Source organism: Pholcus phalangioides, unplaced genomic scaffold (assembly GCF_987345545.1).
Source record: "Pholcus phalangioides strain wild (caught in Gottingen) unplaced genomic scaffold, Ppha-v1.0 ptg000004l_1, whole genome shotgun sequence".
In the NCBI taxonomy this organism is placed as follows: Eukaryota; Metazoa; Arthropoda; class Arachnida; order Araneae; family Pholcidae; genus Pholcus; species Pholcus phalangioides.
This window is the reverse complement of record NW_028301597.1, coordinates 22,984,921-23,009,286: the sequence shown is the minus strand read 5'-3', so window position 1 is coordinate 23,009,286 and position 24,366 is coordinate 22,984,921. Positions and strand designations below refer to the sequence as shown.

General features: G+C 40.2%; 2 protein-coding genes across 2 annotated transcripts in view; both read right to left on the bottom strand.

Annotated features, from left to right (window-relative positions):
* LOC149086774 (potassium channel subfamily T member 2-like) overlaps nt 1–24,366 on the bottom strand; it is a 292,063-nt gene that overhangs the window by 220,392 nt on the left and 47,305 nt on the right. The window lies entirely within an intron of this gene.
* On the bottom strand, nt 15,251–19,897 carry LOC149086775 (NFX1-type zinc finger-containing protein 1-like). Its single transcript, XM_089231766.1, has one exon. The coding sequence runs from the start codon at nt 19,895–19,897 to the stop codon at nt 15,251–15,253; it is 4,647 nt and encodes a 1,548-aa protein (XP_089087892.1).

The following is a 24,366-nucleotide window of genomic DNA, read 5'->3' as shown; positions in this document are numbered from 1 at the left end:
CACAGCCATATTTCAACAGGATAATGCGCGACCACACGTGGCACGCATTGTCCAAAGGTTCTTCGTCAATCGCCAGATTGAATTGCTTCCCTGGCCAGCTCGCTCTCCGGATCTTTCGCCGATAGAAAACATGTGGTCCATAGTTGCTCAACGATTGACCCAGATTACATCCCCAGCTGCCACACCAGATCAACTTTGGCAACGCGTGGAAGCTGCTTGGTCTGCTGTACCCCAAGAACACATCCAAAGTCTCTTTGAATCAATGCCGAGGCGTGTGGCAGCGGTGATCTCCAACAATGGCGGCTACTCTGGCTACTGATTTTGGCAGGAACCACACTTCACAGAAGTCTATAAATTTAATCATTTGATGCTTGGTCAACATGTTATCTACAAAATAAATATTGTTACGATATCTCTTGTCTTTCTTGGTGTTGCAATTTGGGTGGCCAGCAGTGTATATATATATATATATAATATGGCATCTCTAGGGATATATATATATAATATGGCATCTCTAGGGATATGCAAGCTTTTAAAGCATCGGATATCCCTAGAGATATCCGATGCTTTAAAAGCTTGCATATCCCTAGAGATGCCAATGAAACTTGCTTGTCCCTGGATCCTTTTTGTTCCTGGATATACGACTGATGCTTTTTTTTGTCAATGGATATGCGAATGATGTTTGTTTGTCCCTGGATCTACAAATGATGTTTTTTTGTTCCTGGATATGCGAATGATGCTTGCATGTTTGTCCATGGATATGCGATCGGGGCTTGCATACCTCTTTAAATGCGTAGGAGGCGTAAATATTCCGTAGAAATACATGGGTTGTGTGCATATCCCTTTAAAATGCGTATACAACTTGTGGCGATGTTTTTTATTTCACTATTGCTGGTTATAATCAGCAATATAAAGAATGGCACGAGGAAAAAAATTATTTTCCACTCTTGGATGACCCATTAAGTACCCCAAAGAGATACTCGTACCTTACATTGGGAGCTGCTCTTATAGATATTAGTTGAAAAATACTGAATACATAATTAGTCTTCTCATTAGGATGATAGTCATAAAAGAGAGAAACTGGAAATGAAATAAGGAAATTCTACGGGACTGATGGAAATCGAGGAATTTCCGGCCGAGTTCAGCAGGCAGCACGTACTTTGTGTCACCCGCAGACGTCAGAGGGATCCGTCTTGAAAATAATGGCGTGACCGCGACTCTCACATACACGACTCACGTACAAATGCGGGTATTGGAAAACGCGCGCAGCCGCGATTACGACGGAATCGCGTGCGTCCGACATCTGGAAACGAACGATCCCTCTTAAATTTGAACGATTTGTCTTGGAATGACCGAAACGCGCGCCGGAAGTTTCACTTTTTTCTATACATATGCGCACTTTCGTAGGGAGCTAACAGAAATAGAATTCCTTCGTATAACAATAAGTGTGTATCATAACTTCCTGTAATAAAGCCGTTTCTTTTGTATGATTTTGAAAGCCAATTTATTTTTAACCTTTATGGCTAATCCAAAGCCTAGGCTTATGCAACAACATTCGAATAAATTTCGGAATTTTCTTTTTTACTTATTATTTTCAATACAGTTGCAAAACTAATTCTCAACTCTAGGATAATAAGTAAATATAACGCTGAGTAATAACACTATGAGTAATATTACTTTGAGGTACGTAAATTTCACCATTAAAAAAGAAAATCTAAATTTCACCTAAAAAGTCGGGTGACAACAGCAGACATTGAGTCAGGCGACTAAAAACGTTTCACCGCTTCTGTTGAAAGCGACTTTTACCAGCACCTCCTAGAGATAGAAGGCCTCCGCATGCTGCTCATTTCGTCAGCAAGTAGTCCATCCTCACTTGGAATATTCAGAGAAAAAAAATCCGTTGCACGTGCCAGTATCATCGTTGTGCGGAAAATAAACGATCGGGCTCAGAATTGGCGACGTCTATGCCCCAGATCCAATCACCATGCGGTATTTGTATGGCCAACCAGGATGATTCTACGCGAAAATAAGAAGAAACGAAACAGGATGCTGTGGTTCAAAATGTCGCAACCTTGCATTGTCTTAATGACGTTACAGATGAAGTTGGCAACCCGTGCTTAGGCCCTGTATCTCTAGGGGATGCTGCCTTTACATGCTACTGAATTCGCGACAGCACTCCGTGCAGACGAGCGTGTTCGTTAATAATATTGAGGAAATATTGAAAAACTGAAATTTATGAGGAAATGGATCCAGAGGAGCTGTACTTATCAAGTATCGATTACTGCCTACCATCACAACCCCTAAACAGCAATTATCAAATTAACAGTTTCCATAATCACGCGGAAAAGGAGGGAGGGAGAGAGGGGGGGGGGAGAGAAAGACCAAAGAGGGGAAAAAGGAGCAAATTGTGCGGAAAAAAAGTAAACCGTCGTATTGCACTTGTGCAGATAAGGCGTATGATCCTATTCCATTTGGATTTGGTCGGTCGTCTACAGCTGCCGGCGGGAAAACATTGTTTCCAGTGTATCCTCCTTTCTGTACAATGGGATCAGTCTTGCGAATACAGGCAAACATAATTGCGCGCTACTTGTCTATCACATCAAGTCGCATCCGGTGGACGACCGGCCTTAAAATTTTGAATAGTTGCCCTTGCAAAGTTTAAGTACCATATTTTTTATACATTTTGAAGTTAACGTGGCATAAACAGAAATCTGTTGGTTCGCTACTGGAAGTCGCTGCCCGTTAAAATGATCGCATCTATCGATGAGCTCATCCCGCCCAGCACGCCTTTGAAAAAAATCTAACAAAAATTTTCCAATAACAAATTTGAGTGCAGAGGTGACGTATAATGGATAGATAGATAGAAACGCTCACAAAACCCCGGACTGATGCAAAGCATCTTACTTCCGTTACTTCAAACGAGGCGATGTATAATAGAAGTTGGGCTTTAGATGGAGAAAATATCTATGAGCTGGTAGGTTTTTCGTATTGGATGTGTTGCTGCCGCGTCGCGTCACCGGATCACTCGTCGAACCTCTGTCACCAGATTCGTCCCATCCCGCGGATATCTCCAGGGTTCTTCGCCGAGAACTTGAGGATGGGTAGACAATCACAGGAACGAAGATTCGAGAACAAACAAACAGCTTTATTCCCATAAACTAAAAGTCCTGCTAAAACTAGAGCAGCTTTCCAAACGTCTTCTCTCTTCGAATTCTACTGTCCGAAACCATTTAGAATCTCGTTCTTCTATTCAAACAATCGCATGCTGCGTGAAAAGCATCTTCAAATTCCTACCCTTCGTAACAATACCTATATGCTGTAGGTCTTTCGTATTGGATGTCATGTGTAGAGTCATTTTATTTGAATACTTATCTGATGCTGTCTTCAGCGTAATATTGTGCTGTTCAACATCACCATTCTCATTTTCAGAATTTTTTCTCTCTTTTTTTAAAAGAACTAAAAAAAAAAAAACTTACTTTGGGACTCAAGATTTCAAGATCACTAACTCAGGGGCGTACGAAGGATCCGCCTTTTGAGGGGCAAAAAAGGCTTAGGGGGAGCATCAACTTCCTTCCCGAGAAATGTTGAGTTACTACCCGTTGAGCGCCTTTGAACAATAAGTGCTTTGAACAATGTTCAAGAATTTGCATTTAGGCTCCTTCTGGACCATTCTTGGGCCCAGAATGTCTCACTAAGGCCTATTCTGCCCCCCCCCCAAGTTGGTCCTTTCAACATCAGCTAAAGTAGCTCTATCTGGTGTTAGCCCTGTGCGGGTGCACCTGTTGCACGTGCCTAGTTACGTCACTGATAACAGGTGACGCCAGCCGAAATATTTGCCTTTTTTATTCTGAAAAATCATAACCAACACTTTTACATCCTCTATGAATTGTGAATGAAATTTGTACATGTAAATACAGGACGATTTTACACGTGGGAATTATTCCTATGAAATCACGGTAAACCCCAGCGTTATTTACCGCAAAAATACGTAATGGGTATGATAGCGATATATGTTTCGTAACAAAAAATAATTTTGAATATTTTTTAGTGCTTGATTAATTGGAAATCAAGCAATGCACAGTACTTGTAAAAAATAATAATAATTTATGAAGATTTAAGGAAATAATAATGAATGCAAATTCAGTTCATTTTACTATTTAAAAAAGGAATCGCTCTACACACTCATTAACGTTCAGGATCTATTTGCAGATATCAAAAAAATTCGATTTATATAAATATTTACTCAGAAGGAATGTGCTTCGAAACATTGAAATTACAAAACATAACATTCGAAATACTCACATTTGCATATTTAAATTGGTTCTGTTACTTCGCAATTAATTAGTTTCCTCAGTATAAATTTTTAACTTGCAATCCATTGTTTGTATCAATGTGATGTGAATTGCTCAAGTTTCATTTAGTATGCACTCATACGAACAGGATTTCTTAAGACTGAAATCTCTTAAGAAATCCTGGGCGTATCAGTGCATACTAAATGAAACTTGAGCAATTCCCATCATATTGATACTCACAAATAACGGATAGCAAGTTAAAAATTTATACTTAAAGAAATGTTATATGCAAAACACAGGGTGTTGCAGTGAATCTGAAAAACCCCTCAAGTGACTTGAAAGCATTTATCATGAAATAACCTGCTTCTTTCGTTGGTTCTAGAAAGAATAAGTTTAAAATTTCGAAATCTTCATTTTATAATCAGGGGTTCTTGCAGATATTTCATAGGCTCCGTGAACTTGAATAAGAAACCAGTTACCTCATACATTTAAAAAGAGACTTTCTGGATATTGATGCTGAGATTGAAATTTTTTTGGAAAGAATAGCATTTCACCGGTATTTGAACCCTGGTTCTCTGGTAATTAGAGCAACCCATATATTATATATTACAGAAGCAAAACTATTTCTATATTTATTGTAACACGCGCAGAAGCGTGATATGCTGAGTTGACATCGCTATTGGCATTTTCTGTATAATAACCGATTTATACATTTACCGTACCAATCGACTGCTTTTAAAAGGGGACACCGGTATCGTTTGGTAAAGGACAATGCGAGGTTATGATGTCGCAGGGAGTTTTTCGGTAATAGGGTTGTTAATAAATGGAATAGCTTACCCCCGTGGGTAGTAAATTCTAACACAATTGACGTATTTAAAAAGAAATACGATAAACATGTTGAGGTAAATCGAGAAGCTATCCATACTTAGAATAAGACAACCATAAATGCATTTTATGGGCATTGTATAATATTTTATCATGTATATATATATATATATATATATATATATTGTTTGTAATTGCATTTTTAATTGGGTTGCTGTATTTTTGGAAATATATGACAATCCACATTTGTTATGTGCATGTTTTTATCAGTCACCTCGTTGGGCATTTCGCCTGTTGCGGCGTTGTTTTTGTATTTGTATATATACCGCAGTGAATAGTATTAATGTATGGATTGGATTTGGAAGCACTTTTGGGGAAAATTGGGTTTATCATTTGGAAATATCTTCAAACTTTTCTCATCAAAATTTAAAAACTTATGAGAGGGATTAAGAATCGGTTTTTTCCTGCAACCATCTATATGCTATATGATCTATATGAGGCAGAGCCTTTCGTGACTTCTACTTCTACTCAACCGTACATGTACATCCTACACATTCCTCTGCGGAATTTCTAACGAATCGGTTCCTGACGGAATGTGCGCTCTTATAAGTGTATGTGTGGTCCAAACATATTTATGCTGAGTCGTGCTTGGTTTTTGCACCTGCTTGTGCTACCATCTCTTTTCCACATTTCGATGTGATACGACATATGGTTGAATTTCATGACTAGTCTTGAGCAGCGCAAGCACTTCGCGTAAGCATTCTCCCAGTGTTTTATAACTAATGTGATGAATGGCTGTTATGGTTAGATGTGCTGCCATCTGTGTTTCAAATATAAACGAACAACTCCGCAGACTGTTTTTACTGTTGTATTACAAGAAAAGATTACAATTTTATAGATTTGATTGGTTTCTGCAAAAAGCTGTTTAAAATAAATATTGGCAACTTTCGTGAATTAAAATTACATTTAATATGTCTGTTCGATACTATATTTTAAGAATTTTTATATCATAAAATGATATATTTTCCTTATCAGGGTTTGGATGGTTAAAATCAACGCATTTTTCTGAACGGAAATGTACCTTAAAAGATTGGTAAATCACTTTAGTGAAATTGTATTTAATATTGCAGATATTGACGGTGTTTGCAATGATCCAGATTTATTAAAAAAAAACATAATCTGAGAGAAGTAGTAAAAGATGTTTTATTGTTGAAAATGTAAATCAATATACTAATATTGTATTGTACGTAGTAGATAGATAGAACCGCTCACAACCCCGGACTGATGCAAAGCACCTTACTTCGGTTACCTCAAAAGAGGCAGAGTTGTGTCGGAAAAGTTAGCAAAGATTTATAGTGGTGGCTCCCCTTGCCCCGTGCTCGCAAGTTTCGAATTACTCGCGTCGTTCTCCCCATGAAGACAGCCATCAACCAATGCAACATACAAGCCATTTGACAAAAATGGGTAACTGAATCCATTGACTAGGGAGAAAAATTGCACGTGCTCCCAGTGGCACATAAGGGCCGGAGACCGCAGTCTGGGATTCCGAAAGAAATGTGGAAAAGACTTGTGGGCAAGAAAGAAGAAGTTGGCATGTTGAAGTGGGAGAGCTTTGAGAAAGGTCAAAATACACAATATATACAAATTACATATATACAGCTCCTCGACTGTGACGAGGAAATGAAGAAACAAAGCCTCCGTCCACAGTGCTGAGCAGTTTTGTTTGCCTGTCCTATTACAGAATATGCAATATATACACACACACAGAATGCACACAGAGCCTGCACTGCAATGGGAATAATCAAACAGAGCCTCCGTTGACAGTGCTGGGCATTCACATTTGAATTACATGCATACATTATTTACTTAACAAAAATTTCCCTTTTTTATACTATTGGGAATGCACATAACATTACTCTATAAAGGTGGTATTGGGTACAAATATCACCATGAGCTCATACAAATATATATTCAAGGTTACAAAATTACTATCATACTATAAAAGTGTGGCGGGAACAATCAAACACAGCCCCCGTTCACAGTGCTGGGTGGCAGCGATCACATTTGAATTACTCACACATATTTACGTAATATACTTATATGACATGAATGTCGCTCTCCACTTGTTAATACAAGATATACAGAAGACTGGATGTTGTGAAGATATTTATTATTTGAGATGTTAATTTTTTTTAAGGAAGGAAAAAAAATTCCTTAAAAAAAATTAACATCTCAAATAATAAATATCTTCACAACATCCAGTCTTCTGTATATCTTGTATTAACAAGTGGAGAGCGACATTCATGTCATATATATAGCCATCTGGTGGCTCGTCGTCCATGAGCTATTAGCTGATCGGTTTCACCGTCCATTGCACGGTTCCGTTCGGCATATATACGCTCTAGCGAAGGAAAATCTCTATCTCCTCTGTAGCTTAGTGGTCAGAGCACTCGTCCGGCAATCGAGGGACCCGGGTTTGACTCCCGGTAGAGGCAGAGATGAGTTTTTTCCTTCCTTAAAAAAAATTAACATCTCAAATAATAAATATCTTCACAACATCCAGTCTTCTGTATATCTTGTATAATATACTTATATAATATACGCTATTTACATAATATAAATTTCCCTTTTTATAAAAATTTTTGATACACATAAACATTACTATGTACGTCACATATTCACAACAAATGTCATAATGAGCTCATACAAATATTCAAGGTTACTAAACCACCATCATACTATGAAATTGTATATACAAAAACATTATACAGGGTGTATTACTTAAATATTATGGTTTAGGAGCACAAGTGCACCCCTCTATATTGAATCCGCATCCGTTTCAGATTCCACTTCCGAATCACTAGTGGATTGTTCACTGCTCCCAGTTACTATCAAAATAGTTTCTTTATTATTTATCAGATAGCCCAAGACTTGTTGTAGTTTCCTCGTTGCAGATCTTTGTAAAATAATTTTCCGTTTCCACAAGATCTCTCGTCCGTTCGGTGGCGCCTGTAAATGGTATCCCTTTGTGTACTCACACTGTGTCACATAGTGTATCACGCTTCCCGGATGGCCGCATCTACACGTGCTGGTCTGGCTGATTTTGAACGTTTGCATGTATTCACCGAATGGACCGTGTTCTGTGAGAAACATTACTATTTCTCTCGGCATGACTTCTTTCATTTTACCCACTTTTGGTATTACGTCGAAGACTTTTCTTCCAGTTGTGCATATTTGCCAATGGTGTTGCCATTTCTCTGACGCTTCTTGCGAGAGCAGATTTTTAATGTAGGATGCCGGTAATTTCATTAGGTGGTTTTCATGCTGATGTTTTGTAGCCTCTTTTGCGAATTTATCCGCCATTTCATTCCCCTGTACGTAGTAGTGAGAATATTATTATGTATAAGGGTTTTATATATAACATTAAAAAAAAAAATCACCGATGGTTGTTTTTAAGCAATCATTTTGCCATTGACTGATCAATATCTTTACCTAAGTAGAGAAACCAAGATGGAAAAGACGAGAGCTCGGTGCTCGGTACTTCGCATCAACTAGCAAGGCAACAACGTATTCTTCTGGATATATCATCCTAATTTATAATCTGCGGGCGCTGGCAGCACCCTGGTAGGGTACGTGCATGTAGAATGTTCATCAACTCAATGCAGGGGTTCTTAACTTGGGTTGCGACCCAAAGTTAGGTTGCCAAAACTTCTCAGAAAACCTAAACAAAAATATTTTTCCGTATTTAGCGTTTTAAAAACGCGGAAGTGTGAATATATTGAAGACTATGATTATGGTAGCAATTCTTTGAGATCAACAGAAAGCACATCTATCATTCTTTTCCCCTGTCCGATCTTGTGTCCCGCCTCTTCTTCTCTCCGTGGAGACAGTCTGGGCAACACTCACCTATTGATAAGGCTATCTTCTCTAGGGTCTGGAACAGAAGATTTGAGAGGAAAGAGATCATTAAAATTTTCAACTCCGTAGAAGCAAGAACCGTTTTCAAATGTGAACGGTGTTCGTTTTGGATAAGTTTGAAAAAAAAAAAATTTACTTTCATTTCCTAGTACGTACCTATGTCAAGATGGCTTTTCTACACATATTCTGTCATGAAAACTAAAAATAGGAGCAGAGAGTACAACCAGAACATGATATGAGATGCTGCCTATCAAAAATGCATCAACAGTTGTGCGAGGTCAACGATCACACTGATGTAAAGTAACAGTTTTTTCCTAGTTATTGCATAAAATATTTTTTGATATTTTTATGGGTATCTTTTTCTCAGTCACCTCGTTGGGCATTTTGCCTGTTGTGGCGTTGTATTTGTATTTATTTGTATTTTCTCTTCATCTGTATTATCTATTTCCTAGCACTTTATTTTGCATATTATCCTATTATATAAATCAGTTATCCTTTATTTTTTTTTTTTTTGGAGACCGTGGCCCAATAAATTAAATTTATATGAGTCAAGCCACGCCCGTCATTTGGGGAGGGGTCGGGGGGGGGGGGGTCGGGGAGGCCACTGTCCCCCCCCCCCCCGGCTTTTGAAAATACACTAAAAAATATATATATACATACACTGAGTACATGTTCTTTGTCCCCCCTGGAAAAAGTTGAAATTGCGGACCAGTTTTATAAACGAACTTTTATCAAACTTCTATAGTGTAATGCCGGCTTTATACTGAAATCAAGAATGGAGACTATTTTCATAACTTATAAATTGTGCTTTGATGATTACCACCATAGAATATTCATCTCAGATATGTGTCATGTTCAATATTTTTTATGGGGAATTCAAATTGATAAAAAAACACATTTTATTCTACCTTGATTTGAGGTAGCTCTTTATTTTGCATCCATTTGTAACCTTTTTCTAGGTTTGGCGGTAAAATAATACGGGACATCACAAATTCTCACCAGAAAAAAAAAACTGATCTTTTTGAAAACCGGAAACACCCCGCTTCCCATCTTGGAGAAATATCGAAACGTTCCCGCAGGATGGATACACCCATTCTTCGGGAACGCTTCGATATCTCTCCGAGATGGGAAGAGAAGCGGGGTGTTTCCGGTCTTCAAAGATCAAAGGTGTCTTTTTTTTAATGAAAATCGGCGATATCCCGTTTATTCTCAATAGAATATGGTCAGCCGAATAATAATAACAATTAAAGAGCATTTTGTAATTGAAAAATTGGTTCACGGGTCACGAACTGTATAGTGTTGTTGATTTTGGGTCGTGACTGAGAAAGGTTAAGAACCCCTGACTTAATTAATGCATACAAACAGTTATGGAAAACATTGCCCCCCCCCCCCCCCCCCCCCCCGCCAAGCAGAGATTATAGTGTTTTTCTTCCGGAAAAAATGTAAACCGCCCCTACCCTTGAGAAGAAAAAATAATTGAATTGGCAACATCCGGGGCTGGCTCTTCAGTTATGGGTCCCAATTCAAACTTGGTTCGCAGAGGCTTCAGAGATGGGTGGTACAAATGCATTTACAGCCAGCGACTCTTAAGCTATTGATCACGAACCAAACTTGATTCGCAAGGGCTTCAGGGATGGATCGTACAAATACACTAACATCAAAGGAGACGTGGACTATGGGTCCTGATTTAAACTTGATTCGCAGGGGCTTCCGAGATGAGTCGCACAATTACACTTACAGCCAAGAATTCTTGAGCTCTCGGTCACGACTTAAACTTGATTCGCAGGTTCATCCGAGAAGGGCCGTACAAATCTACTTATAGCCATTTATTATTGAGCTATGGGTCACAACCTAGACTTGATTCGCAGGGGATCTTTAGATGAGTCGTATAAACCCATTTACTGTCTTGTTAGAAATTCACTTATTGCATCACTTGTTTTACCAATTTCGAAAAATAAATGGTCCCGTTGATTTTCGGTCGCGGCTGAAAAAGGTTAAGAACCCCTATGTCATAGCTATTGACACCCCGGTAACACCAATTATGGTTTTCGGCTTCCGGTAATGCACCTTGAAAAAATTATTCCATTCCCAATTCAAAGTTTTAGAATCCGTGAAAATTTACGAGATTTTATGTTCTCAAAAGAATATGCATCCAATAAACAAGTTTGTTACTTCCGATTTCAAAGATGGCAGCACCTCCTGAACATATTCATTCACGACACCAATATGTAGAGCTACTACAGTCCACGCCGCTTAATGTGATCTCATAAGGACTCGGAGTTTCTGATAACAATAATTCGAATGATATCTATATCCGAAAAAAGTCCCGTTTACAAGTGCGGTGATCATGCATCCCGTTTTGTCGAATGGGACGTATGGTAAAGCGGCATTGGTAACACATACTGAGGGCCTGCTTTACCGGACAGGGGGCCCGGTGCGAAAATGGCAGCAGAGCCTGTCGCACACCCCTAATGGCGGCTCTGCACATACTAGACTCATTTGTAATCAACGTTTTGGTAGGTTTCCCCAAATTTATCACTTTTACCGGCTATTATGCATAGTACCCAAACGTCGTTGGTAAATTGAAATATAAGTATTCAAAAAAATTATTACTTTTACCTCCTCTTGACTGGAACATGTCCCGCCACTCTGTCTCAACGAAGAGACATAAGCATATTCTATAACCACTTTTATCGGTGATTATGCGTAATAACCAAGCGTCGTGTCGTTGGTAAACATGGCAAATCGTACTGTATGATGTACTATACATGATAATTCATACATGTATTGTATCATTATATCGGGGTCCGACTATATTCATCACACAAACTACACTCATTTGGATTTTTTTTTCATATTTATCAAAATCTTTAATTACACTTGGGTATTATGCATAATCACAGATAAGGCGGTAAATTTCCAGTATTTATCAAATTTCCTAACGACGTTTGTGTGCGTGTGTGGATATTACGCATAATTGCCGCTAAAAGTGATAAATTCATCAAACTCGCCAAGACGATTCGTGAGTATGCATGATAACCTTACAGTAAATCACATTCACTGGAAATATGTATAAAATAAGAAAATGACTTTATGCATTTTTTGAACAGACCCCCCCCCTCCTCCTCTCTCCCCCCCCCCCCCCCCACCTACATCTCTACGGCCGGGATAACACTGTAAAAAGTGTACACACGAAAGTTCATTTATAAACCTAGAAAAAGGAACCTATGAGGACATCGGTTGCATTTGCTGGAATGTAACCAATAATCTTATTAGTTGAACTTTTAATGTTTTATAAAAATACTTCTATAAAACTTTAAAAATGCCACCAATAAGATTATTGGTTACATTCCAGAAAATCCAACCGAGGATCTTATTAGTAGCATTTTTCGAGTTTTATAAAAGGACTTTTATCAAACTTTTATAATATAATACCAGCCTTAGGCCGATATCACACTATAAAAGTTTCATAAAAATTATTTTATAAAAATTGAAAAATGTAAACCAATAAGCACATCTGTTACATTCGAGCGAACTTAACTGATCCGCCTATTGGTAGAATTTTTCAAGTTTTATAAACTAACTTTTATCAAACTTTCATATTGTAATGCAGACCTTATTCATTAACATACTTCCGAATAATGCGAAATCTACATTTCTTGTTTCTCTCTCACGTGGTATTTTGATTCATTAAATTAAGTAGGTAATGAGAAACGTCTCTTTCTCTCGTCTTCAATTGATTTAAAAGCGGATGGGATCAATCAACGATATTCGCAGTCAAACACGTCTCTGATTCAGCTTCCACATCATGTGCAGAGAGAAATTTCTCTCTCTCTCCTCTTTACCTAGAATCTATACTTGAATTTCCACGATCAAATTCCGAGGAATGCAACTCACGTGGTTGTTGCAAACGTGTTCGAAATATTTTAAATAGAATTATTTCCCAGGTCTTCTCTATTGATTGGCTCTCCATCCAGGTCGTAGTGAAGTAGCCCGGCTCTCTTAACGAACAATCCGTCATCGTTCAAAGAGATCTCAGACCAATTATAGATATTCCGGGGAAGTAATTTGCATCGGAATATTTGGGACATAAAATATTCGATTAATTTCTGAATTTCAAATGCCTCGGAAAATCGCTCTTTCAGCCTTTCGACTTGATTTGCGTGCAATTTAACTATCACTGAAATCCGAGTTATCTCGATTCATAAGCATTACATAGATTTGATCATGTTTCATTCACAAAAGATGGGAATTTGAATTCAAGAGTGGATTTAGGGTGATGTGTATAGAAGAGGAAAGGTTATCTTATCATGCATTTATTGCCACTGTCAGTGGTCCATTTTCCCATATTATTGGGATCAAGGGAGGGGCCGATGTCCCCCCCCCCCCATCCGTATCAGTACCTTCGTACCTGCTAGCACTAGCATGAATTACACGGCGTCGTGCTCTGAACGACTCATGTTCTGTGCTACGAAGATAAATCTAGTCGTGCGCTGAGCGTCCAAATTATTCAATCTACACCTGGAAAAAAAAATCCTATTATCTATCCACCCACCCACTGCATCAAAAACAAAACACTGTGTGTGTGTGGGGGGGGGGGGGTCTAACTCATTTTTTGAATATCAAAATGCAATAAAGTGAAGACTGATCTACAATGCAGCCCTATCTCTAGCCACCCTAAAGTGTAGCGGCATACTGTTTAGAAATTCCTATTCTAAGCGTTTATTCGATTTAATTCGCTATATTTATAGATGCCCCTGTTTTCACCTGTCGTTCTAGGTGTAGCTGGCGTTTTGGGCTTGTCATGGTCGCGATGGAAGCTTGTGGCTGGAGGCCAGGGGACTGGGGACTTCTGTCTGCTCTTGATTTTTTTTTTGACAAGGGTCAACACCTGAGCGGTGGCTGGCTTCTGAGCGAAGCTCGTGACGTCACTGAAGAAGGTCATCTCACCAACAGCCATTGGATATACTACAAAGAAAGGGTAAAGATGGCGCATGCGTCGGGCCTGCTATATCTAATGGCTATAGGTGAGATGACTTTCTTCAGGGAAATCACGAGCTGCGAGCAGAGATCCTCTGCTGTAGATGATGTTGGTAGGGTGCAGGTGGCGGGGACCGGCGCTACCGGGCTGTCCGACGGCATAGCCACGGTGTCTGGTGGATCGCGCTTGTTTCTTGCACAGTCTGGTGACGACCATTCAGTTAGAAATTCTTAAGAATAGGGATTGGGTTTTCGTTTCGTAAGAAAAAAAACGAAGACGTAATCCTATTCGGAATTCAAATTTATGACTAATATAATCCGATTTATAGAACTTAAGTCGGGAAACTGCTTCGCACATATATTTTCGCTATATATAGCGAAAAAACATTTTAAACGAGAACACTTAGCTATAGAAGTGCTTACAATTTGATAAGCGAACAGTTAAGCGTAAAAATCAACTGCTACTACTACTACTGTATTGAAAATTAACTGAAAAAAGTGTGATTTTTATCTTCTATCAACATTTAACACAATATGATAGTTAACACAATAAGTAATTACTATAGTAAATGTATTGCCAAAGATAGAATCGCTAACAATTGTAATATCATAAAATAAGGGCCGGCCCCTCATTGTCGAAGTGTAGAATGTAATAGTCACTCAGAGCTCGACATTATTTTATCGGTCACTCAAGCCCCGTTTACATGGGAAATAGGAAAATCGGGTTCAAAATCCGCTTCAAGAATTTCATAATTTTCCATTTTTTTTTCCTTACGAAGGAAATAAAAAGTCGTCAAGCGGGTGCTAGAACTCCCAGTGCCACCGCAACACTGCACATGTAAACTGGGCTTCAGATACAATAATATTTATCTCGGAAGTCCAGAGCGCAACAATATCTGTCTCTGTCGCTCAGCTCAGAGAACATTTTTTCTTTTGTCAATCAGAGCAAGCAACCATTTATACTTTGTCACATTTCTTCATGTGTGCGGTGTAGTATTTTTTTTTATGCTTCAAATATATTTTTAAACTGTTCAAACATTTATAGCTATTTAATGTTTCGTATTTCTGAAAAGATATATTTTTTTGTCATCAAACAAGCACATATTCATTTATTTTCATCACAGTTTTACAAAATTCATCTTCAAACATATGGTTATATTAGTCCCTCGGAGATTACGTTCAAACTTATACAACACACTGTTATGGAATAAAATATTCGATTCGGGGTTGAATTTTCAAGAATCGCTGTCGCTTACGTGTCTTTTCGGTAGTATTGCTGCGTCCAAATTCCTCTCCAATCTCTCGACGGCCGCGTGCAAGTTCTCGAGCTGCTGGTAGCTTGCGCGATGTAGATGGAGTCCTACCCACGAGATCAGTTTGTCGAAATCGGGCACAAGATCGGGCGCGAACTTCTCGATCACCTCTTCCATGGAATAGAGTTTTGCCAAGGCTCTAACGCAGTTAGATAAGACTTGTAAAGAAGCCCACGACGGTCTCTGCTCGTCCATTATCCTGTTTATATCCCTGCAAACCACCAGAAACTTCCATCTGATGGGACTGCTGTTATGAAAAGCTACTCTGTATACCGTCATTATCTCTCTCTGATAAGCGCGGGCGTCGGATTTGCGAAGAATTATTGACTTCAATTTCTTCAAGTTTCGATCGAAGTACTGATTTCTTCTAACAGGAACTTTGCAGACCTTGCAAGTCGGCCATGTTTGGCTGGAGTAGGCTTTTTCGAACGTGCATATTAGCTCATCTAGAGAAACTGAATGCTCGCAGTCTTCCAGCATGACCAATTTCTGAGTTTTCTGACCTACGTGATTTCCAAACTGGTCTAGAGAGCACAATTCACATGAAGGACACTGCAGGCCGCACAAACTTGTGCACTGATGACCACAAGGCAAGTCACGCTGGCACTCTGCCCCACAAGGCTGGCATGGTTCCCAACACTTTTTCAGGCACATTCCATGTTCACATCCCCTCGTGCACGGCTCCATACACTTCACACACGGTCTTATGCACGGATTTGGACAAGTACTGTGCGCGCATCGATTTTCACATGCTCTTTCACAATCAGGACAAGGAAAGCCGCAGAGCCCTTGACACTTGTGTCCGCATGGAAGCGATAACTCACAGGCTTCAAGACATGCTTCGTGTATTCGCAGCTTAGAGCAAGAGCTGCAGGAACCAGTGCAGGGATGTCCGCATCCCAGTATCTCCTCACAGCTCATTAAGCAGTACGGCAGAAAATCGGTTTCCCAGCATGGTACCTCCACCATATGTGCACACGGACTGAGTTTGCAAACGGTGGCATGGCATATTTCTCCAGCTATTTCGGAAGAGCTCTTGTGGCAAGGTATCAATTTCTGGTGGCCGCAATGTAGTCTTGTTCGCACAAGTGCTTTACAAGAAGACCGTTCGTTCCCCGCATTGCACGGGATAGTTGACAGATGACCACATCCGTATAAAACCGAAATTTCTTCCATGCATGTTTCCTTAGAGACAGCATGTCCAACATCTTCCACTCTACATCGCAACACGTGGCCACAAGGCAGTTCAACAGTAAATCCCTTAGGTTTTAAGCATGTTTCCGAGCATTTCTTGCGGCAGGGCAATTTCTGTCCTTCAACTTCGATTAACCTGCGGCATGGTGCTGGGCAATAATGATATAAATGTTCGGGATCTTCAAAATGGCAGCTTTTATGACAACGATGTCCACAGGGTAGCTCCATATCACATCGAACACCACACCCCCTGAGCAAGAAGTCTCCCAGTTCGTCAGGATGTTGTACATGTATGACGACGGCTGTGTGGTTTTTGCAACGTATAGGAAATGTGCCACCGATCTGGCCGTTTGTATGTAACTTCTTGATAATGGTCTTCCACAAGTCGCTGCTGGAAGCGAATAATTCGAAGTTACCGATGCAGTACAAACCCATCTTGGCTCGTGACAGCGCGACGCACACCCTGTTACCTTGTGCTATGAAACCTATTTTACCAATTTCGTTGCTTTTGACGAACGATATCAGCACAATGTCGTTCTCTTCACCCTGGTAGCTGTCGACCGTGCAGATCTGAGTGTCATTTTCACCATCATCATCGACAGTGATATGTCTCTGAATGACTTCTATCTGACCGTAGTAAGTGGTAAGGATTGTTATTTGCTTTCTAGTATAGCCATTTCTCAATAAGTACTCATAAAGTTTGGCAATGAATAGTCCTTCGTAGTCATTCGTGGATATCCTCAAGGATACCGGACAGTCTTCTGGTCGAGAATGTTGCAAGAAAAACACGTTCTCGGCCATGCCTACTACGTCAGGGTATTCGTAAACGGAGCTGTGAGACGTCAAAGTTTCGTAGAATTCAGGCACTAACAAATTCGTTATGGATGGTCTCATCCTGTATTGGCAGGTGAGACTCACAGATGGTGCTTCATTCTTCAGAAGCCTCTCGAACATAGACACGTTGAGAAAATAATCTCGTCCGATAGCGAATGTCGCTGTGTGTGGCTTCAGCTGTTCGTGGTCTCCTATGAGAATCAGCTGCTCTATGGTTGGGACCAATGCCGACGCCACGTGCGACTCGAATATTTCGGCAGCTTCTTCCACCATCAACACCGTTGGTCTTGCTTCTGTCACAAGATCTTTGTATTTCGCGGCTCCGCATGTCGTCATCCCTATGATGTCAGCGCATTTTAATATCTTTGCCGTGTATTGGTTAACGTTCCTGCGTACTTTGACGATTGTTTTGTTGTAGTTTCGCTTGGTTGCTTGAAGCTGGGCATTCATTTGAGACAACGCTTTTTTTCTCCAGTCGTAAAACAGGGCGTATCTTTTCTCGATGGGGATTTTCCAAACGTTTAGATTCTCCTCATCAGATTTATCGCGATTCTCACCGCCATCTTCGATCTTGCGACTTCTAGAGATGCTTTTGAATATCTCTTTACAGTTCTCATATACGTTACCTTGTTTCTTGTACAGCAACAGCCACTCCATCACACAACGACTGAGAACTCTCGCACTACATCCCGCTCCGGCTACTATCTTCTCTTTGTAATTGTCGGGCATCATCAAATTCAACGTCGAATCGTCGAAGAACGAGTACTTACAACTGGCGTATGCCGAATACATTTCGTTCAATTTATCGCATAGGCACTTAGCAGAGTACCTAGTGCTTTCGGCCTCTTTTTTCGGTGATTGCATAAAAAGGTCGGGACACATCATTTCCGTCAAATAATATGATTCTTTGAGGACATCGTCAATATCTTCTAGAGATTTCTCACCGTGTTGTCGATAAGTTCTGATGGCTTCCGTCACGTTACTCAGAAAGTGAGGCTTTAGGGCTTCGTTTCCACTCTGCCCACCTAGTCGGATGATTTTTCTCGTATACTTCAAGAGTCTCTCAAGAAGCTTATCTAGAGTCTGGTTCGTAGCACTGCAAATCATTACCGGCCCCGTGATATTGTTTTCCAGCAAGGACTGTACGATCCTGCATCCCATATGAGTCTTTCCGGTACCAGGGGGTCCGTGTATCAGTGATAATTTCTCTGTACGTGCGAGGTGCAAAGCCCTCATCTGGTTCTCGTCGAGTCCCAAGTCTGAACAACATAGGGGCCAGTTTTCGATGTATCTCACGTCGAACTCGTGGGAAGTTGAATCTTTCGACGACTCGTTATCTGATTCTGTGCACTGCACAGTCAACGTTGAGTTAGACAAGTGGCTCATATTGGACTTTTTATGATTCAAATAGACTATGCTGTCCGCAAGAGGAAAGTTATCCTCGTTCATCGTTTTCAACGCGTTCAAGACGTGTCGGTAGGGCTCGAAGTACACGTCTGCTTCGAGCAGCACGTAGTTCAATTTATGAGACATTTCTTCTCCCGTATGCTCTATGACGGCACTGAAATGCACCTCATTCTCTGGAAAAACCTCTCCTTCCTTGATGGTGGCAAAAGTAACGCTTTCAAACTTGTCTTGAGAGAAGCAGACCAAGGATCCAGGTCTGAAATTCTTGGACATGTTTCTTTCGCTGGCCGGGATGTGCACAGCTACCGTGTAAACCAACCCGTCTAGAGTATATCTTGGCGGGAACTTAATATCCACATTTGTGAACAAATATCCATCGCAAGTCTCTGATCCATGTTGATCGTTAAGCGTCCTTTTACATGTTCCGATGCAGGACCTGAACGAACGCAACATGTCTTCCCTCATCATCCTGAAGTTCACATCCAAGTAGTGTTGGACATTATCGTACGATCCGATTAGGATGTTGCGACGAATAAATGGACGAACGCAGTGGACGACGTCTTTATTCCTGGGCACGACGGACAGAGTGCGGAAGTCCTCGGGAGGCTGGCCTTCCATTCCTTCCATTTTTTCTGTGGGTGTGTATGACTTATCTTTCAGAGTTTCCACGATGAACTCGAGATCGCGGACTACGCAGTCGTTGCCGCTGAGATTGTTGTAAGACATCGTCTTCGCTATCCATTGAAGCTGTGGAATAATCTCACACACAACGTCAAGTTTTTCGTCCGACGCCTGTACCATAACCTTGAGAACAGCGAAGTAACTCTTCGAGAGGTCAGGTAAGCTAATGCAAGAACTGGAACTGTTCATCATCATGCCATAGGTTATGGCGTCGGGAACCGTTCTCAGGAGCAGGTCGCCTTCACGCTTTTCCATTTTTTGGAAAAAGTTTTTATTTTTTTTCGATCCAGCACCACTCTTACGGCAGAATATCGCAACTGCGTGGACAAAGGCCATCATGTCGCTGTCCGTATTTCCTCGCAACTTCGGAAAGTACGAGAACGCTGCAGGCACGTCACCGAATCTGGTTCGCAGCTCGGAATTCGGTTCTTTGGCATAGTACGGTGTCTTCATTTTCTTTACCGCTCGATAGGCTCGTCTCGAATCGATTTCTCTTCTAGCTTTTGGATTCGTTTCTCGATTCTGTGAAAAGAAGAATATTCAAAACTGTTTTGAATTCCACGGCTATCTACTCACTCTCGTGGTGAAAATTAATTTTCGATAAGCATTTATTCATGGCTTGCAGACACCTGCTTACTACACTCTCGTTTCATCAATAATATTTTGACAGAAAGTGCAAAAGAAAACATGCAATGATAGCACTGGCATTTTGAAATACCTCGTCGAAAATTTAGAAAATACCACGCCTGTAATGAAATAAGCATTATTTTAGGTCAGTGTTTCCCTAATAAGGGTGATATCGCTGCTTGGAAGGCGATAGGTACAGCGTAGAATCCTTTAAGTTGGCTTTAAAGAAAAAGAAGACAATATTTCCGGTAAAGAGTGTTCGGTAATAGGGAGATAGATCTCAACTTTGACTTAGGAGCGTACAGATCTTTGAAGGAACTTACCAAACAAAATATTATCGTATGACACTCGATTTTATAATCCTACTATCGCATGGATAATAAACAACTGAGATATCACGCCGATTCCAAGTTGTTGTTTTTTTTCATTTTGGTTAATAGAGACGACTTTGACCGAAGATCTTCATCTCAATGATGTGATTTTTTTAAACAAGTATTTATCCTTCGAAGTATGACGGGTTTCAAAGTCTGTATCCCAATCATTATCTATTTTGTGCTGTAAACCTGAGGTTGAAATTTTTAATTATTTGTTATTTTATTTTTACACAGTAAATCCCGTGTTTGTGCGTGTCTTCAACGAAATTGTAAGGGACCGAGAATTTTTTCTGTTGAACACAGGTTCCTGCTTAATGAAGATTCAATTGACATAATGTGAAAAATTTGGTTTTCGCACCATCTGTATGAAACTTCACTCCACACTGTCCTTCTTCTGAACTGACATTTACGTTATTTTTGACTTTCTCTAAAATTTTCAATGAGAATGTTAACCCCTTCGCTTACAAGCGATTGGCAAGAAATTCGGATGATCTGTGTTTGACGAATCAGCGATAAATATGGTAACTTTGTCTTAACCTAACCCATGTTAGAAAAAGGAAGGAGAAGGAAGGAAAAAATGCGGAAAAGTAAGAAAAAAACAAATGAAATGAAAACAGTATAATATGTAAGTACAAAAGATATACTTATCTATTATACTATATACTCTCTCTCTCTCTCTCTCTCTAAGAGAGTAGCTACGAAGTAGATTCTCTTTACACCTTCACCTACCTCTTTTCTTTCGCTCTTACATGTATATAGTAGAAGGATACATCACGCAGGTAAGAAGAACTACTTTTTTTCATAGTGTGACGTGTATCGATAAACCTGTTCTCTTTCTCTCTCTATGCCACCTTTTCCTCTCACCCTCCACTCCATGCAGGAGGAAAAATATATAAAAGGAAAGATCCTTGTCCTGATGTGGTTGATTAAAACTCGAGTTTGGAAAATAAAGCTGATTAAAAACGAGAGTTTTCCTCATAATAGGGCTGCAACAAAGCTTCGCGATGGTGAGAAGAGAGGAAAGAAAACAGAGAGAACCTGTTTGAACTTATTATACTGGCGTTTGGACGCAATATTACGTCTTTGATCGTGAATGGTTAATATCGGTCGTGTCAGATTCAGTTTGCACATTGTCTCTCGTCTATGTTTAGATAATACTCAGCACCAGGACCGTAACTAGGATTTTTTGTGGGGAGGGGGCAGCAGGTGGGCCTCGTGTCCCGGGCGCTGGACCATGGCTGGACCCGAGGGGGCGCAAATTTCATTCTGAAACCTCTCCTTCAACATAACAAGGGGACGTCAAAATGCGTGCTTGCCCCGGGTGACCAATCATCTAGTTGCGGCCCTGGAGGGGGCGTGATGTTCCTGATCCTACCACTGTAAAAATCGATGATTTTATAAATGGGTTTTTATTACCACCTAAAATTTTCTGGCCTACAATTCTCATAATTTTTTGGCTTTTTCACGCTATGAATTAACTACAGAAGGGCCAATGAGTAGTCTGACTGAGGGGGGAGCATGTCCTCACCCAGAATTTGTTTCACAATAGTCAAATGAAAGCGAAGGAAAAATTCGGCTCCTCACTTGTCCGTTCCCTGGAGTACTAGAAATACCTTTGAAAAAAAATTATTGATAAAAATAACCTCGTTTGTATCATCTTTACATGTTAAGTGATGGTGGCTCGCAAAAATAAGTGCTGTTTCAAGGACTAAGTTATCTGGCATTATTAAGAATGATAAAATAAATCTGGAACAAAAAAAAACCAAATACTTCTGCTTCAAAAGCAGGATGCATGGTCACGCACATTTTGCACGGTAAACAATGATGTGCGGCTTTCTTCTGAAAACAAATCAGATTTATTTCGAAGTCCCCTTCACTGAAGCCTTTCCAGCCTCCTGCCAGGGTCACCGTTATGGGCGGCATATGAGGCTCGTACCCGAGCGGCAAGTTAGCTCAAGCCTTCCCCTGCTTTCCGTTTCCGCGTTAGACAGGTTCCGTTTAATCCAGGTTTTTAAATGTGCATTTTAGCATCTCTCTCGGAATCACAGACCTTAGATTTTTTTTCCCGTGGGAAATACGCTTCCGCTTAATATAGGATCCGTTAAAGACGGGGTTTTACTGTATTTTTTCCCTCTCGAGCTGTTTTTGTATGAATATCTCTGAGATGAACATGGAATCTCGTTTACATTATGGATGTTAGGGAACTCCCCGATCAGATAAGAATATGGTGGAACCACCCATAACTTATACTCCTTGTTAACCACCTTCCATTAACGGACACATTTGGAGCACTTTTCCCCAGAGGGTGGAGTAGGGGATACGTTTTCTTCCCCCATAAATAACTGCTGTAATATCGGCTGCTTGCGCACGTCAGTGCAGTGTGTAATTTGATAAAATATATTAACGGACCATTAGCGGACAAAAATTCCGATCATGAGTGTACGTTAGTGAGAGGTTCCACTGCAATCACTACTATTGCTTAACCGTACCTCTTGAACATTCCTCTGCGGAATTTCTAACAAATTGGTTGCACGCAAGAGCATGTTGTGTGGGTATGCGTAGTCCTAACTATTTATCCTCGTGGTCCTTCTAATTTATCTTGCCAAAGTTATCCTTGTTTAATGTGACACTATTACTATACTTTACCGCACAACAGTTATTGTACGCCCACGTTGAGTTGGCCTCTAGCTACGTCATGAAACGTCACGATGGACGATTCCATTTATCTTCTTTCGGTAAAAAGGTCGCAGGGAAAAGGAACAGGTTGCTATTTTCCGTTGACGTCTTTTGCGCTATTTTAGCGAGTTTTTTCTTCTCTTCGCCCCCCCCCCCGTTTCCCCTCCTTAGAAAATGAACCTTCCTTGTCAAGGTCAGAGGCCAACTCAGTATGGACATACAATACAGTCGTATCACCATGCAACAATTTACTACCGATCTCGAGTCGGGTCGGAAATCTCCCTCTCTAGAAAAAGTAATGTTATACTTCTGTCCCCTCGTCTTGGATAGAGGCGAAAGTGTATTGAAACACAATCTATAGCCACTCTATGGTCCACTCAGGTTCGATAGGAAAAAGAACTTATCATCTGTCGTTCCCCGGGACCGAAACTGCGAACTTGACGGTAGTCTTTATGGTGTTAGCATAATTTTTACTACGCCACTCGCCCTAGTTTCGTGCCATACTGGTGAGGTCATCTGTCATCCATATTTTGAATTGAATACGACAAAAGCCTGAATATCCATGTTATACAAGTATCATATTGAATGTTTGCCTGAAATCTTCGGGGAGAGTTTTTTTCTAGATTCGAAACTGTGTCTACTGACATCTATCTATTCGGCCTAAATCGCAAATAAAACGGCTGATCGTATTCGGACATCTCATATTTCGAATTTCAAATAAACTAACTTATGCCGGATCCTACAACAAACTGAAACTTGTTCTTTTGTTTAAGGAGTCGATCATTCCAGAGCGTTCTTATTTCACTTCAGAAATGAACCATTAAGCATGAAAAATGCTGGAAGCTTCCGGAATGGTCAGTAGCTATCGAAACGCAGCAGCGTTTTGCTTCCCAATACTGTGAATTGTCATTATATGGACTGGGTCCAAGTCATTTGGATTCCTTCCAATGAAATGCCAAAAAAAACGGAACCGAAAAGTAATTCAAGATGTAACGAGAACGAATGTAGAGAAATAAGTGATCTAATATCAGCTCGCGCGTTTTTTTGTCTCTCTCTCTCTATCCCTCTTTCAATGCCCTTTTATTTAGAAGAAAAAGCTTCTTTTCTCCGAAACAAACTTCTCGCCTGTGTTTTTCTTCTTTGTCACCGTTATTATTATCGGCGTACCCTCTGGCTTCAAGGCAGAGTTATTTTTATTAAAGCTTAATACATCATCTTTCCAAAGACATTGCGCAACATTACTAT